The sequence below is a fragment of the Pezoporus wallicus genome, unplaced genomic scaffold, assembly GCF_028554395.1.
Source record: "Pezoporus wallicus isolate ANWC-B61680 ecotype Strahan unplaced genomic scaffold, APGP_CSIRO_Pwel_v1 contig_13150, whole genome shotgun sequence".
NCBI lineage: Eukaryota > Metazoa > Chordata > Aves > Psittaciformes > Psittacidae > Pezoporus > Pezoporus wallicus.
The window spans coordinates 321153-337604 of NW_026639322.1; the positions used below are offsets into that span (position 1 = coordinate 321153).

At 54.6% G+C, this 16452-nt stretch overlaps 4 protein-coding genes across 4 annotated transcripts; 2 read left to right on the forward strand and 2 right to left on the reverse strand.

The window, feature by feature from the left end:
- Positions 1–2022: 2022 nt before the first annotated feature.
- PSME3 (proteasome activator subunit 3) lies at positions 2023–6707 on the reverse strand. The gene is made up of 11 exons (XM_057414202.1): positions 6607–6707; positions 6127–6159; positions 5764–5826; positions 5186–5290; positions 4838–4886; positions 4132–4244; positions 3436–3504; positions 3151–3218; positions 2945–2999; positions 2633–2719; positions 2023–2237 (listed from the first exon to the last, which is right to left on the reverse strand). The coding sequence occupies exons 1-11, from the start codon at positions 6646–6648 to the stop codon at positions 2157–2159; spliced, it is 765 nt and encodes a 254-aa protein (XP_057270185.1). The 5' UTR covers positions 6649–6707; the 3' UTR covers positions 2023–2156.
- A 182-nt stretch (positions 6708–6889) lies between these two features.
- On the forward strand, positions 6890–11152 carry BECN1 (beclin 1). The gene is made up of 11 exons (XM_057414200.1): positions 6890–7063; positions 7145–7212; positions 7304–7362; positions 7701–7791; positions 7964–8100; positions 8498–8692; positions 8906–9052; positions 9594–9743; positions 9829–9889; positions 10332–10474; positions 10765–11152. Exons 1-11 carry the CDS (start codon positions 6937–6939, stop codon positions 10931–10933), a joined length of 1347 nt encoding a protein of 448 aa, XP_057270183.1. The 5' UTR covers positions 6890–6936; the 3' UTR covers positions 10934–11152.
- A 450-nt stretch (positions 11153–11602) lies between these two features.
- CNTD1 (cyclin N-terminal domain containing 1) lies at positions 11603–15476 on the reverse strand. Its single transcript, XM_057414201.1, has 7 exons — positions 15305–15476; positions 15159–15234; positions 14768–14942; positions 13663–13825; positions 13086–13230; positions 12614–12710; positions 11603–12178 (listed from the first exon to the last, which is right to left on the reverse strand). The coding sequence occupies exons 1-7, from the start codon at positions 15474–15476 to the stop codon at positions 12017–12019; spliced, it is 990 nt and encodes a 329-aa protein (XP_057270184.1). The 3' UTR covers positions 11603–12016.
- A 217-nt stretch (positions 15477–15693) lies between these two features.
- LOC130601856 (cytochrome c oxidase assembly factor 3 homolog, mitochondrial) lies at positions 15694–16249 on the forward strand. The gene is made up of 2 exons (XM_057414203.1): positions 15694–15889; positions 15976–16249. Exons 1-2 carry the CDS (start codon positions 15706–15708, stop codon positions 16086–16088), a joined length of 297 nt encoding a protein of 98 aa, XP_057270186.1. The 5' UTR covers positions 15694–15705; the 3' UTR covers positions 16089–16249.
- Positions 16250–16452: the final 203 nt, after the last annotated feature.

Genomic DNA, 16452 nt, shown 5'->3' on the forward strand with positions numbered 1-16452 from the left:
TTCTCCTCCCAGAGTTTAACAGCCCCCGTGTAGGAGCTGGGCTGTCACCCGTGAACAGCCCCAACAGCGCAGTGCCACTTGGAGAGCAGAGCACAAACCCCTGCACTGAGGGGTGAGGGTCACGGACAAGAAACCCTCCCCTGCTCCTGGCTTCCAGCCCAGCTCCTGCCTGTCAGGCACCAGCAGGACTCTCCCAGCCCCAGCAGCACAGGGAAGGCAGGAGCGTGTCCTTGAGCCTCCCCCAGCAGGAGACACAGAGGCCAGGGACAGCCCTTTCCTTGGCACCACATGCACGGAGCAGGCAAGAGAGGAAAGAAACACACGCAGCAATGGATGCTGCAGTCTCAAGGAGACAACACACAAAGCACACAAGGTGCCTGAGTCCCATGCACTGGGCTGAGGTGGGACAGAACAGCTCAAACACAAAACCGTGGGGCCAAAGGCAAGCTGCAGTAGAAACAACCTACAGAGCAGTGCAGAGCATTTACAACAGAGAGAGGCACGAGGAGAATGCAGGGAAGGAGCAACTGGATGTGAGAAAGGCACAGCCACTGGCCCTGCGCAGCCTGGGAGCTCGGCATCACACACAAGGGGCTACCTTAGAAGAATTCCAAGTACCTCATTTTAATTTCTTGACATGGTCAAAGTTTACATACGTTCATCTGGCAAAGAGAGCCCAACAACTCAAAAGGAATCAATACAAACACAAGGGGAAGTGCTGCTCCCAGACAGCAGCCAGAATGCAGTTGGTTTGTTACTGAGCATTTATTAGCGGGAAGACTAAGAGTTGACTTACTACAAACAACAACAGAAGAGTCTATAGCAAGGGCCAGCAGCCCTCCACACTCGGGGCAAATCCCTGGGAAACCAGCAAGAGACACCACGGCTCTTAGAGGTGGAAGCAGAAGAAACAAAGAAACTAAGTAAAAAACAAAGGGAAGGGAGAGAATTCATTCCATTTGTCACTGTTGTTACAATGGGGGGAACACAACTATTAAGGCTACTGCACAATGAGAATATACAGGTGTAACAGCGAGACCTGGGCAACAGTGAGGTTCCTGAAACAAATGACTTCACATTCCCTGAAGAGGGGACTTAAGTAGAAATACTATAAATAAGAAAAATTTTGGAGCTTGCAGCGTTCTGGGCCCATTTGCCACACACAGAAACTGATGCAACACAACCAGTCATTCCCAAAGGGGTTTGTAATGGACCATGAAACGTCCCGGAGGAGCCCCCAGGCACACGAGCATGCCCTCTGCAGGGGAAGGCCTACAGGGTCTGCCATGGGACCAGGTAGGTGGGCACCAGCCATCCTCACCCCAAGCACCAGCTGCACGGGAGCACTGCCAGGGGACAGCGGGGCTCAGCCTGAGCACGTGTGGAGACTACCAGGAGTTAGTATCGGACCCCGGCCCCCCCTCCTCTCATGCTGAAGGGGCAGCAGGATGTGTGTGAATAACGTTGGGTTTAGCCAAGAAAGGGGCTCTAAGTCCAATCACAACCAGGGGCAGAAGCCACCTGAGCTCCTGACCAGCTGGGACAGTGACCAGCTGAGTTTCAAGCACCACCTTGTGCTGCTCTGCACTGATCTAGCCAGAACTGACAAGGCAGAGGGACATGGGGCAGGTTCTGCTGTCAGGAGAGAGCCAGGAGGGCAGAGCGGGCAGCAGCACCAGGACCAGGAGGGGCAGGCTCCCCTGTCCTTGCAGAGCACCAGCAGCAGAGGGGCCCAGCAGCAAAGAGCCAGCTTCTCCCCCACAGCACCACCACCCCAGCATGCTCTGTCTGCCCCACTCCCAGAGACCCCAGCTAAGAGATGGGGCAGGACAGGGGCTTGGTCTCTAGTGTCGCTCCTACTCAGGTAGGAAGAAAGGCATGAAGGAATGTTCCTGCCTGGCTGGTGCTCTCACTCCAAAGCAGCCTCTAGGGCACCCCAAAGCAGCACGGCCTTCTCGGTACCAGTTACTAGAGGGAGGGAGAGCTCCTGAGACCTGAACAAAACCAATCACAAAACTAGGCAAGAGTTTCTTTAGAGTTTAACTAAGAATGCGATACTATTTCCAGCCAGTTTCCCATCTCGATAGTCACGTAACAAACCAAGGCAATGACGGTCTTTAGCTGACTGAACAGTTCTCAAGTTCAAACGTTGACACTTAATAGAGGGTCTCAGCATTGCTGCTCCGAGGCCTCTTGATCTTCTCAATGTTTTTAAGGATCATGTCATGCAAAGTGACCTGCAAAAAGGGAGACAAGGCCTCAGACAGGGTGAGGGGATGCAGCATTCAGCCTTCACAACGAGCCCAGGTTAAAGCAGCAGCATAGCTCACGCTGGCACTACCCTCATCCCTTGCATGCAGTCGCATCCCCAGTCTAAGGGCTTCTTCCAGCCAGACTGTGCAGAAGTCACCACATGTAACGCAGAAATGATTTCTCTAAGGACCCCAGGGATAGCTTGGGCTGCAGGGAGAGCTCAGGAGGTGCTAGATACCAGCACCCCCAGGAGAGGTGACAGTCAGTTCCTCTCATCAGAGCGGGGAGGAGGCAGGAGCGGGTGTACCCCAAGGGGAAGGGCAGGGCAGGAGGGTCACAAGGGCTCTCTCCTGTTGGCAAGCTCCAGTTTTCCACTTACATATTGATTCCTCAGCTCTGAAATGATCAGGCGCAGACTAATGTACTCCTTCTCGTCGATCTCGGTCACGGTGCGGCGATAGTCCTCCTGCAGGGAGCAGAGGCTGAGCCCAGCGCTGCCTCCCCAGCACCAAGGGAACCCCCCCACCCCTTCAACTGCTCTCCTCTAATGCAGATGTCCTGCATCCCTGCACAATCCCTCCCTGCCCCTCCCAAGACCCTCAGCCCAAAAAGGACAGTGATGAAGTGGCCCAAAGAGTCCCCAAAAGCAGCAGCATGTACCATGTACATCTCCACTTCCCCACTCACTTACCACATGAGGGTACTTAGCTATTTTGGAAACCAATTTTGCTCTTGTGATATAATATCTGATAAGAAAAGGGAGAGACTAAAGGTCAGATTAACAGCACCGAGATCTTTTTCAGGCCCAAGCTGCCCTAGGAAAGCTGGGGGACCTTCCCCAAGCACCTCCCTTTCCCAAGGGGCTCCCACAAACAAGGCTTGTCCTTGCATGCCTACCTAGAAATCTGGTCCAGGTAGGACGCTGCCTCACTCTCCACAGTTCGAAGCTCAGCGACTGTTTCCTCCTGCAGGGAAGAGGAGGAAGTCATTGGCTGCATGAGACTGCTCACTAGGGCTCTGCAAGCAGCACCTCTCAGCAGTGCCATGTCAAGCTCAGGCTGGGCTTTTAACACCTGAGTGAACACTATCAAATGAAAGATTCAGAGGAAGCCAAGAGATCCCTGTCCCTGGAGCACAGCTCCTCCTGCAGCAGGGCAGTGAGTAGAGCCAGCAGGGCCTCACCTGAATAGAAACACCAAAGTTGTTTCCATCTTCTATCCTGGGAATGAGAAGCTGCACCCACATTTTGACCTGTGGTGGAGAGATCACAGCACTGATCAATACTGACACCTCCACAGAGACCGTGCTCAAAAAGGTATGGAGGGGGCCAGAGAAGGGCCACAAAGATGATCAAAAGTTGAGAGCTGGGCTTGTTCAGCCTACAGAAGGCTCCAGGAAGGCCTCACCCCCACATTCCCGTGTTTAAAGGGTGGCTACAAAGAAGAGTGAGACCCCTTTTGACAAGGACTCACATGGAGGAGAGGAGGGGTGATGGGCACAAGTTACTCCTGGGGAGATTCCAGCTGGACACAGGGAAGTTTTTCCCAATGAGAACTATCAGCTGCTGGGATAATCTCCCCAGGGAAGTGGTGGGGTCCTCAGTACCGGACACTGTTAAGATTCAGCTGGGCAGAGTGCTGGGCTATCTAGTGTAGGTCACTGTTTGCCTAGAAAGGTTGCACCAGATGATCCTTGAGGTCCTTTCCGAGCTGGGATTCTAGGATTATTTCCCTACACCTACCCCCAGCCACTCTCAGCCACTGCAATACAAATCCTGCCTTTCCTCATCCACAGAGTACAGAGGGGTCGGCTCCTTCCACCCAGAGCAGCTTTGCCTCCATCCTCCTGCTTCCACTTGGCTCCAGTGCTCATACCCACCGTATTACACTTCTCAATAAGCAGCCTGATTTCTGGTTTCACTTTCTCAATGATGTCCACCAGCTGCTGGTTGCTCTTCAGCATCCCATTGGGCATCACAAACACTTTGGTACCTACCAGCAGAGGAGAAAAACACCTCATCAGGACACACAGGAAGAGCTGCAGCAGCGGATCACACCGAAGGTCCACCTGAGCATCTGATCTCCTGCAAAGGCTTGTGGACACTGAGTCAAGCTATAGCTAACGTGCATGGAAGGGGAGATCTGACACGGGATGACAGCAGTTACCACAAGGGAAGAAGAGAGAACATGGAGCTGAAGAGCTCCAGGCTGCTGAGCCTGGGCACAAGGGATTTCCTGCTCCAAGTGTGCGAGCTGTTTGTGCCTCAGCTTAAGCCAAAGCCTGGTGTCTTCCTCCAGACAAGGAGAGCCACAGGGAGATGAGCTGCCTCTGTCAGCAAGCCAAGCTCAAGCAAGTACTACTTGTGGCTATCAGAGAAGTCCTAATTATGCTTCTGAGAGCTGGAACCTGACTCCTCCTCAACAGAAGTGTGGGTCAACCTTGGAGAGGTCGTGCGGACAGGCCTGCATGAGCAGCAGCTGCTGTGAGGACAGGGCAAGTGGGATTCGTGCCATTTCATATCCCCAGGGCGTGGTGCACTGGCTCAGGGTGCAAGCAGCAACACAAGGGACTTGGGGACTCTTACCCTGAAAGGTCTCCTCGCGGTCCTCCAGCTTCCTCTTTTTCATATTTGGCTAAAACATACAAAATGTTTTACTCACAAACTACTCGGGAGCTACAGCAGTGTCCCAAAGGAACCAAGGGAAACTTCAGAGCCTCTGCTACGCTCCTGGATCTAAGCATCCTTCTTTAAGAGCCAAGAAGGTCTGCAGAGCACAGTACTGCCTTCAGCAGACTTCCCAGAGCAGTTCCTAAGAGCCTTTGGGAGAGCCATGGCCTTTTACTGAGTGAGAATATACCTACTCCAGCACAGGGCAAGCCATGCAGTTTTAATCAAGAGAAGCAGGGATCACAGCCAAGAGAGTAACCTTACCCCATCCAGTCCATCGTGGCTGTTTGTGAGAAGAATTGGGTCAGGCACTGGGAGGTTCATGTCCGAATGGATCTGAGTGAGATCATGAATATTCAAGATAGGATCCTGGAAAATAAAGCAGATTTGTTATTTAATTATGAGTGAAGAAACTCTGTCCCACCAAACACAATGGGAAGACAAAAGATCCAGCTCTCTCTCGTATCCAACTATAAAATAAGGACAAATGAAACAGAAAGGGTCTAACAATAAGCCTGTGAGGAGCCCTCCCTCCACCCAAGAGCAGCGTGCCAGCTCCAGCCTGGATCAAAGCTATCAACTGCCTGCAGGGCTGGAGCCATGTGAGAGCACAGCACAGCCCCGCGTAGCAAAACATGTAAGAAAGATAAATGTGGTGATCACACAAAGAAAACTGCAAGGGGAAGCACCCCCTCTAGAGCCAACAGCCCTCAAATGCATGCGAGCGACTGAGCTGCAGCTTCACCCCCGTGCGACACAGCGAAAGACACAAGAGGCCAGGGCCTGCCACGGTGCTATCAGCGCTCAGCTTGGAGGTGAAAAAGGAGATGGGAAGATCTCACCTTGAGGAACCCATCGAGTTCTAACAGCTTCTTTGGGAAAAAGTTTGCCACCAGGTCTTCAGCCTGAGAGAGAAAGCACAGACAACGATGGGAAACAGCTCCCACCGCCAGAGAACAGCAGGAACCCAACTGTCCAAAGGCAGGAAGCAGCAGGGAACACGAGTGCTGTGGCTGCTGCCACACTGAGGCAGGGTGAGAACGGGCCAGGAGAGCACGAGGCTCGAGCCCCTCGCCATGGCTGGTGGCTGATGGGCTGCGGAGCTTCCTGGAGAGGCTCAGACCACAGCCAGGTCTCTCGGGGACATGGACCCGATGGGTTTGTCCCCATCCCACCAGCAGCAATACAGGGGGGGGGACCCTCACCTCGCTTGTGATCCGCTCCCTGAAGGAATCCACCTGCAGGAGGAGAAAAGCAGCACTTCAGTCACTCCCGAGCCATACCGAGCGCCTCGGGGGCGCCTCCTGCCCTCCGAGGGACCCCCGGGAGCTGACCGAGCCGCTGGGCACCGAGCGGCCGCTGCCGGGGGCGCCGGAAGCTGCTCCGCCTGCGCGGGCCGGGCCCTAGCGGCCCATCCATCGGCACGAGGAGAACCCAACACCGGGCCGGCGGCGGCACCGGGCGCGGAGGGGCAGGCTCCAGACCTCGCTTGGGCCAGCGCCCGCCCTCCCGGTGCGGCGGCGGCCGGGCCGTTCTCAGCGCCCTCACGTGCAACGGCCGCGGTGGAACCAGCGGGCAGCGGCAGCAGCGGCGGCGGCGTGAGGCCGCCCCGCCCCGAGGCCCGGGCCCAGCCCGCGCGGCGGGGGCGCTGAAGAAGGGGGGGAGGCCGCCGGCGGGGTGCGCACCTTGAGCTTCACCTCCGGGTCCACCTTGAGCAGCGAGGCCATGGCGGCGGCGGCGGGCGGGGAGCGTCCGGTCCGCTCCGGTCCGGGGGATGCCGCGGGGGCCGCGCTGCCGCTGCCCCAACACCGGCGTCGCCGCCAACCACCGGAACTGACGTCACGCGGCGCGCCCGCCAATTGGCCGCGCACTCTCCCTCCGCCGCCGAGCCCGAGGTCCTGGCTGCTCACGTTAAAAATGGCCGCCCCTCGTTACACCCCTGACAGGACCGCGCCCCCGCGGCCGCACGTCACATCCGCCGCGCGGCGGTGGCGATGGCGCGGGGCTGAGCGGGCATGGAGGGCAGCCGCGGGGCCGGCGGCACGGCGCAGGTCAGCTTCGTGTGCCAGCGCTGCGGGCAGCCGCTCAAGCTCGACACCTCCTTCAAGATCCTGGACCGCCTCACCATCCAGGAGCTCACCGGTACCGCGGGGCGGAGGGCGGCCGGCGGGGCGGGGGGGGGGGCGGTGGGGCCGGGCACGGGTAACGCCTCCTCTCCCGCAGCCCCGCTGCTGGCCGCTGCCCCTGCCCGGCCCGGGGACGCGCACGAAGAGGAGAGCGCCCTGACGGAGGTACGGCGGGGTCGGGTGCGCTGGTGGGGGTGTCCCCTTACGGTCCTGTGTCCCCTGCCGTGCCCGGTGACGGTGTCCGCTTGTCCCGCAGGAAGCCTTCGCGGAGAACCGGCAGGATGGCGTGTCCAGGCGGTTCATCCCGCCGGCCAGGTACGGCCGCGCTCCCGGCAGGCCCCATCCGCCCCTAGCCCGGGGAAATGGGGTCCCGTCCGTCCCATCCCCACGGGCAGAACGGGGTCCCCTCAGCAGCGGGGCCCAGCTGAGCCCTGCACGTAGCAACCAGTCCTGTGTGAGCTCTGTTTCCCCCGGGAGTGCGTGGGGCTGCCTGGGGCTGCCCCTTACCTCCGGGTGAACCCAACCACCGTCCCCTAGAGCTCACCCGCAATCCAGCTCCTCCTCTCCTGTGCTCGTCCCTTCTGCCTCTTAACCCAGCCTCAGGTTTAAGCCTGGCCCCTGAGCACTCAGCTCTCCATTAAATTCTTTCCAAGAATGATGTCAACAGAAAGCGCCAACAGCTTCACGCTGATTGGGGAGGCGTCGGATGGCGGCACCATGGAAAACCTCAGCCGCAGACTGAAGGCAAGTTGTGCGGGAGCTGGTAAGTTTGGGTACCTCCGAGCCAGAGCAGCACTCGTTCTGGATGCTCTGGGAGACGCAGCACTGGCCTCCCGGTGTATCGGGGGTGAGGTTTAGGTGAGGAGCCAGCAGCAGCCACGGCTTCACCCAACCTGATGGCAAACGCTTCCTGCAGGTCACCGGCGACCTCTTTGACATCATGTCCGGGCAGACAGACGTGGATCACCCTCTGTGTGAGGAGTGCACGGACACGCTGCTGGACCAGCTGGACACCCAGCTTAACATCACCGAGAACGAGTGCCAGAACTACAAGTGAGTGAGCTGGAGGCAACCCAGGACCAAGTAGCTTTAGGCTGGGGGAAGCCCAGAGCCTTCCCATGACCATTGGGATATCCCTGACTTGAGCACTTGGGGTTTTCTTTGATTGACATGACACCTTCACCTGTGAGAGTCCCGTGGTAACAGCTTCTCCAGCTGAGGTCTGTGGCATTCCAGTGCAACCCAGGGCTCCACAGAGACAGTTCCTGTCAGGCAGCGGCAGCCCTCGGTCACCATCTTGCTCCCCTGCTCTGTGTATTCCTGACTCATGGTGCAGGATCAACACAGCTTGGGAACAACAGCAGTGGGAGATCCCAGTCCCCATCTGCACTGCTGCCAGCAGGAGCCTCCCTGCCATCCCTGGTTTGGTAATCCTGGCGCTCTCCTTTAGGAGGTGTCTGGAGATCCTGGAACAAATGAACGAGGATGATAAGGAGAAGCTGCAGATGGAACTGAAGGAACTCGCACTGGAAGAAGAGCAGCTGATCCAGGAGCTGGAGGATGTCGAGAAGAATCGCAAGGTTGTGGCTGAAGACTTCGAGAGAGTCCGGGCAGAGGCGGAGCGGCTGGAGCAGGAAGAAGCTCAGTGAGTGACCCACAGCTCAGCTTATGGCAGGGATTTTAAGTAACAGATAAATGAGATTATAATGTAGAGAAAGCTGTAAGTAACAGCCAAATGCAGGTGGCTTGGTCTTTGCAAAACTGGAGTTGGCATGGCCAAATAAGCCCTGGAGTACCAGGAGAGCAATCGCTTGTCTGTACATGCACTTGACATTTGTTGTCTTGCTCTTGTTCAAAGGTATCAGAAGGAATACTGTGAATTCAAGAGGCAACAGCTGGAGCTGGATGATGAGCTTAAGAGTGTGGAGAACCAGATGCGCTACGCCCAGATGCAACTGGATAAACTAAAGAAAACCAACGTGTTCAACGCCACCTTCCACATCTGGTACCGTGGGGCTGCTCGGAGCAGGGACAGCACTAATGGGGTCACACATACCTAAAGGAGGCTGCAGAGAGGCTGTTGTTGATAAGGGCCTGTAGGGACAGCACAAGGGGAATGGCTTGAACCTGCCAGAGGGGGGATTGAGATGAGCTCTTAGGCAGAAGCTCTTCCCTGTGAGGGTGCTGAGGCGCTGGCACAGGGTGCCCAGAGAAGCTGTGGCTGCCCCATCCCTGGCAGTGTTCAAGGCCAGGTTGGACAAAGGGGCTTGGAGCAAGCTGCTCTAGTGGAAGGGGTCCCTGCCCGTGACAGGGGGTTGGAAGTGGATAAGCTTCAGGGTCCCTTCCAACACAAACCAGTCTGGGATTCCATGATAAACAGATAACAAGGGTTTTCTATTTACATACGATTTGTAATCAGAGCCCCAACCCCCCTTTGCTGAGCTCCCCGTGCATGGGGGATGGCTGTTACACCGCAGCCATCACACACTTTACTGCCAGAAGCTGTTCCTGCTCCAGCAGTTTATTTCTAATTCCTCCTATCACAGGCACAGTGGTCAGTTTGGCACAATAAATAACTTCAGACTTGGCCGGCTCCCCAGCGTGCCTGTAGAATGGAATGAGATCAACGCTGCCTGGGGGCAGACTGTGCTGCTGCTCCATGCCCTTGCAAACAAAATGGGCCTGAAGTTTCAAAGGTACATGCCATGTAACGCAGCTTTTGCTTCTGGCCCAGACAGAGACAGTTGGGCTCATCTGCCTGTGAATCCCATCTCCTTTCAGATACCGTCTTGTACCATATGGCAACCACTCATATTTAGAGTCCCTCACGGACAAATCAAAGGTAAGAGACCCCACACAAGTCACACTGACCTTGAGTGCCACAGAGCCCTGGTCACAGAAAGCAAACTTAGCTTTTTGTGTCTATGGTACAGGACAACTACGTGCCACAACTTCTCTAACAAAATAACTAGTATCTAATCTAGTAATTCCATATCCTGTATCAAGCTGCTCTTCCTGCCACCTGGTTAAAAACAACAGGACTCTGGAGTCAAACACTGCACTGGCCAGAGGAAGATGGTGTGGGCTGGTTGTTGGTGATTAGGAACCCAAGCCTGCACGTAACAGGCACCAACCACAAAACAAGTCACACTTGCTACGTGCCACAAACCATTTCTAAGGATCCGCTGACAAATTTAAGCCTCACACTACAGAGGACTAAAGAGCTGCAATGACTATATCTAAATGGGAATACTTAGAGTGCTTGAAACCCATCTCTTTTCCAGGAGCTTCCCTTGTACTGTTCTGGAGGCCTGAGGTTCTTCTGGGACAATAAATTTGACCATGCGATGGTGGCTTTCCTGGACTGCGTGCAGCAGTTTAAAGAGGAAGTGGAGAAAGGGGAAACCCGGTTTTGTTTGCCCTACAGGTGAGTGCTGCTGTCTGACACAGCAAGTGAACACCTCGTGTGCAGCCCCACACAGCACCGACTGACATGGTTCTGCCCTGGAATCAGCCCGTGATCTTTATAACGTGCAAGATTGCCCCATTTCTCTTGGTACTTAAAGCCGGTTCCTCAGGTGAAGACCTGAGGCTTGGTAGATTTCTGTTAAAACCAAAGTATTCTTATATAAAATAACAAAAATGTCAGGTTGAAATGTCACATGGAAATGAAATGCTCCCACTAGTAACACACTAATGAAGCTTTGTATGGTCTAGGATGGACGTGGAGAAGGGAAAGATTGAAGACACAGGCGGCAGCGGTGGCTCTTACTCTATTAAAACACAATTTAACTCTGAGGAGCAATGGACAAAAGCACTGAAATTCATGTTAACTAACCTGAAGTGGGGTCTTGCCTGGGTCTCATCCCAGTTCTATAACAAGTAACCATGGGAAGAACTCGTCCTGGCAGCTGCAGGATGTCTGTGTTCCGTCAGAGAAAGTCACATTAAAATGTCTCTTAATATTAACCAGTATAAAATGTTTACAATACCAAAAAACCACAAGACACTTTATTTAAAAGACCATTATTACAAGTAGTATATAGAAAAGCAATATGTAAAGTTGTGTCATGGAGCTGAACACAATAAAAAGGTGTTAAATCAATGCTAAACTGGCACTTTGAGGTTTATAGACTGAAATTACTGCTGAACTTCAAAGGGGTGAGTTCAGTACCACTCTTACAGCTAGAGAAGTGAAATGTTACAAACACAGGAACGTGGAGGAGCTCAAGGTAACTGCAGTCTGAAATAAAGGATTCTAAGTCATGTCAGTACTCTGTGCCGCTCAACGTAGCAAGGTTTGATACTGCTTCAAGTACCGTTAGCTGGGATGATGCTGGTGTTTGTGATACTTCCTGCAGCCTGTTCTCACCTGGAGGTGCACCCAGTAAATAATAAAACACTATTCTACACGGAGAGTGCTTCCATGTGACATGGGCACAGCTCCCAGTGATGGGCTCAGCAAGTCCCTGCTATCGCGACAGTCGCATCCCTTTCCAAACTGGGGGAGCTGTGCCTTTGACCACAGAGGTGGGCAACTGCCTGCTGGGCTGGGAGCAGAGAGGGGACACAGGAACATCCCGGCTGCCTGGGACAAGAGTCAGCTTTAAAGCAGCAGCAAATAGAGAAAGCAAGTACAGCTCTGTTTGTAACGGGGTTGTGAGCTGCTCCTAGTGCCCTTACCACACCACGCGCCTCACTGCCGTTTCAGAACGTGACTCCTTAGGGCTTGCTCCTTGTTCAAGGGAACTTCTGTTCGGAACTAAGCTGATGTAGGTCTTACAATAAAGACTTTTTCTGCCCAAAGAGGTTATTTCTACTTGGCTCCTGGCGCCTCCCTTCACAGCACTGGGGTGTTGCCTGAAAGGAGCTTTTCTGACTTAACCCTGGTGTTCCAAACAAAAGCAAACCAAATTGCATGGGGTGCTCTGGGCAGTGGCAGTGCTTTGCTGCCCTGGGGCAGGCAGCTCTACTGAGGAGGCCCAGTTCTGTGTTCCAGAGCTTTTGTTCCACACCTCCTGTAGCCCTGCCTCGGACTGGTGCTGCCAATGACCTGTTTCAGTACTGCGTAAGAAAAATCTTGTATGCTCTGTGAAGTGATGCCAGTGATACAGTTCAAATGCTCCACAACCTTAAAAAAAACCCAAGAGAGCAACTTACTAACAGTGCCTAAGAGATGTTCCTTTACATACTTCTTAATCCTGCAAATCTAATGGGAATAACAGGAATAAGTGCTCCATGGCCACACTTCAACAAATGTGAAGCCTCTCGGTATGTTTTCTATGTGGCTGGGGGTTTGTTTGCTTGGTTTAGGGGGGTTTTATGTTTGCTTTGCATTTTCTTTTTTAATCACTTCTACTGAAGAGGTGAAAAAGCTACATACAGGCTGTGAAGTAGTCCCACGGGATTACTTCACCTGTATGGGGTTTGTTCTGGCTGTGGAGATGCTGAAGCACAAGGACATACACACACTAATGCACGCAGGAGCCTTCCAACACCCTCACACGTGCTTCCTGCTGCACTTCAACAACCCACATAGAGCCAACACCTTTGGAAGTGACTGTACCTGCTTCCAATGCCCACGGTTTAGTACGAACATGCTTGTGCTGATGGTTCCTACAGCCAAGAGCATGAAATCTTCCTTCACTGTCAAAAACTTTGCTCTGCAAGTAAAAGTGTCTCTTGGTGTCATCAATGCCAGCTTTGCAGTTCAAAAGCACCTGCTTCTGGGAGGGCTACAAAGCACACGTTCACTTGCTCAGTCCAAACAGAGCCTGATGCTGTTAACTTCAGTGGACAGTGCCAAAGCTGGGGTTTTATGATTAAACATTTCCCTAGCTTGCCCCTAAAGCACCCGTGTAGAAGCACATTGCTTTGAACATTAAGCTCAATAAATGCTGAAAGCCCCTCAAAATTACTGTTTTTTAAAAAACATGCCCCCCAAAAGTGGCATCATGGGAAATATGCTACTATTTCTTAAGGGTTTTTTAGGGTTTTCATTTCAAACAGTTAAAGCATCAGCCATGGGAGCTACTCACACTTGCAGTCTGCTTGGTGTGGAGTTTTCGACGGCAATCTTCAACAGAGTGTCGTAGATGGCATCTCGTGCAAGGTAGGAGAAGTCGAGGAGCTGAATACACATCTCATGTAAGGGCTTGGTGGGAAGCAAGCAGCCGTTGTACCCTAGCACAGGGATCACACAGGATCAGCACCACATCCCAAGGCATGAAACTGGATTAGAAAGAAGCCGCGAGCCAAGGATGGAGACTCCTGGTACCAGCTACCCCTTGTTTCTGAGTGCCACAGGCTTTCTCAAGCTCAGTATCATCTCACTGATACCTAAATTCAGGTTGTTAGACCTGGGCACTTGTAGGAAACATGTTCTTGCATTAGGTTTTGGGGGTTTTAAACTCTTCTACTGAACACATCATGTTCAACATGCTGTCCAACAGCACTCATCGGATTCTAGTACGGACAAAGTTCTCACCCAAAGAGTAAAGCCCTGCACAATGTGAATGCACCATATGCCAAAATCTGTAAGAGGAGACAGTCTGGTTCAAACCAGCAATGGCTCTATTCCACCTTTTGAAAACCCTCTCCTCTTAATCCTCTTACCCAGAACCTCCAGGAGCAACTCCACGTAAGCCAAAGGAGTCGAGACGTTGACCTGGAAGTGCAGAGTTTTTAGAACAGCAAGTTCTGACTCGAGCAGCTCCTGTTTCGTGTACGAGTACTTCAGAGACTGCAGAAATTTTAAAGCTACGTCACTGTTAACTCTCTGAAGGAGGAAAAAGAGGGGAAAAAAAAGACAAATGAGCTCCTGAGCAGTGGGTAGAAGCAAGCACCTCCTTGGTTTACTCCTCCCACTGGATTTCAGCCGGAACCACTGCAGCTCCCATGGCTCTCTAACCCTAACACCCCTGTTGAGCTGGAATTAAAACTCCAGTGCAGACCTTCTCTCCCCAAGGTTTCCCTTACCCCACAATCTTTCCCCCTGCAGACATACACCTTTTGACAACCACAGACTTTTCCCCACTGCCTGTACTTTTTTGCCCGCAATATAGGGAACATCTCACAAATTGCTACTTGACAAGTGACAATTCATCCGCCCTAAATGTTTAAACCTAAATTTAGGTCTCCATTTCAATATACTTTGCATTTTATGATCAGTAATAGTTTTCAAATTGGAAATACTAGAATCATAGAATTGTGTGGGTTGGAAAGGATCTTGAGATCATGCAGTTCCAAGCCCCTGCATGGGCAGGGACACCTCACACTAAACCATCTCACCCAAGGCTCTGTCCAGCCTGGCCTTGAACACTCCAGGGATGGAGCATTTACCACTTCTTTGGGCAACCCATTCCAGTGCCTCACCACCCTCACAGTAAAGAACTTTATATCTAATCTGAACTTCCCCTGTTTAATTGTAAACCTATTTCCCCTTGTCCTATCGCTCCAGTCCGTGATGAAGACTCCTTCTCCAGCATCCTTGTAGCCCCCTTCAGGCACTGGAAGCTGCTCTGAGGTCTCCAAGCAGCTTCTCTTCTCCAGGCTGAACAGCCCCAATGTTCTCAGCCTGGCTCCATACAGAAGGTGCTCCAGCCCCTGATTGCTTTCATGGCCCTCTTTCTTTCTAATCTTCTTTTTAACAGACATAAGTGTACCACATAGCTTGCTACACTGCTAAAAGCCATTACAAGAACAGGTTCATTGGGCTTACGTTATAGTGCAGGGACAGTTTGCTCGCGAGCTGAATGCATGACACGAGCCGCAGGACAAACGTGTTGTAGAGCTGATCTTCCAGAGAGCTGCAGCTGCTGCCTCCCCCCTGCTCACAGTGTTTAACGCTCTTCCTAGAGGACTTAGAGATTTGTTCCACCTGCTTGATCATAAACCTACAAAACCCAAAACTGCTCAGAAAACCGTTCTCTTCTGCTAAGCAAAAGGACAAGCAGCAGTTCTGCACGTATTCAGCTCAAAAACCTGAGCTAAATCAGCAAAGAGAGAAAGCTCTGGGGCTGCGAAAACCCACCACAGGTTGGTTGAGCGAGCGGTCCAGGGCACATGAGAGAGAGACAGGGAATGCACCGAGCACCCGGGCTGCTCCGTACCTCTCAAGTAACTCCACTGCCTGGTACCGCGCCGACGGGTCCAGGCGCCACTTTTCAGCCAAGAGGAAGATGAACTCTGCAGGAGAAGGGCAGAGTCAGCCCTGCCCCGGCCCTGACCGCCACAGGCCGCCGGGCTGGGCCCTCACCCACGATCCGCGCCTCCTTGAAGCACCCGGCCCCCTCGGGCAGCTCGCTCAGGTGCCGCTCGTTCTCCGTGGCCAGGCGGATCAGCGCCTCCTCGATGACCTCCGGGGACACCCTGCCGAAGGCGGGGCCTGGCTCGCGGCACCGGGACGCTGCCTGCACCTGGGAGCCCATTGCCCGCCCCCGGTGAAGGCTCCGACGGCCCCGGGAGCGCAACCGGGAGCGGCGGCCCCCTCAGCACGCGCGCGGTCACGGGGCCCCGCTCGGCCAATCAGAGCGCGTCCCTGCCGCAGCCAACCACTCGACGCCCCGCTCCCAAAGCCGCTTCTGATTGGACGCGTGTCTCTGGTGGATGTGACGTCAGCACGCTGTACGGAAGCGGCGGCGGCGGCGGAGGGGGAAGATGGCGGCGCAGGAGCCGGGCCGGGAGGCGGCGTTCGCTCGGCGCATCGACCCTCGGCGGGAGCCGGGGCTGAGCCCCCAGCAGCGGCTGCACATGGAGTGGGTGGAGCGCGCCCTGCGGAGCCGCCCCCGCCGCCGCAACGCGCTGCTGGCGCTCGGCATCGGCGCCGTCACGGTCGGGATCTGTATCCTGCGGGGCCGGGGCGGGGCGGGGTTGGGACCGGGACCGGGAGCGCTCCGCGGCCGCTCTTCTCCTTAACGCGGCCCGCAGACGCGTACACCTTCTACTCGGTATCGCAGGAGCGGTTCCTGGACGATCTGGAGCAGGAGGCGGAGGCGGCGCGGGCGCGGGCCCGGGCGCGGGCTGAGAGCGCAGGGAGCTGAGCGCGGAGCGCCCGGCCCGGCCCCGCTGAACGGCGTGAGCTGCAGCCCCCGCGGAGCGGGAGGGGGAAGCGCCCGGCCCCGGGTGCGGGCTCTGGGCCTGCCCGGTGCGGTGCAGGGAGACGCGCCGGGGGCTCCCGCGCAGGCGGCTGCCTTTGCCAGGGCCCTGCCCGTGGCTTCCGTTAATAAACACCGCGTGTGCAGCCTGCGTCGGTGCCCGGTGAAGTCGCTGCTGGTCAGAGCCCGGCTCCGGTGTCTGCTGAGATGGGGCAAGTTTCTGCTTTGCTCTTTTCTCATCTTAGCTCGGTTTGAGCTAAGGTCACGAGTCCCGCCAGACAGACACAAACAGACCCGAGCTGGATTTAAT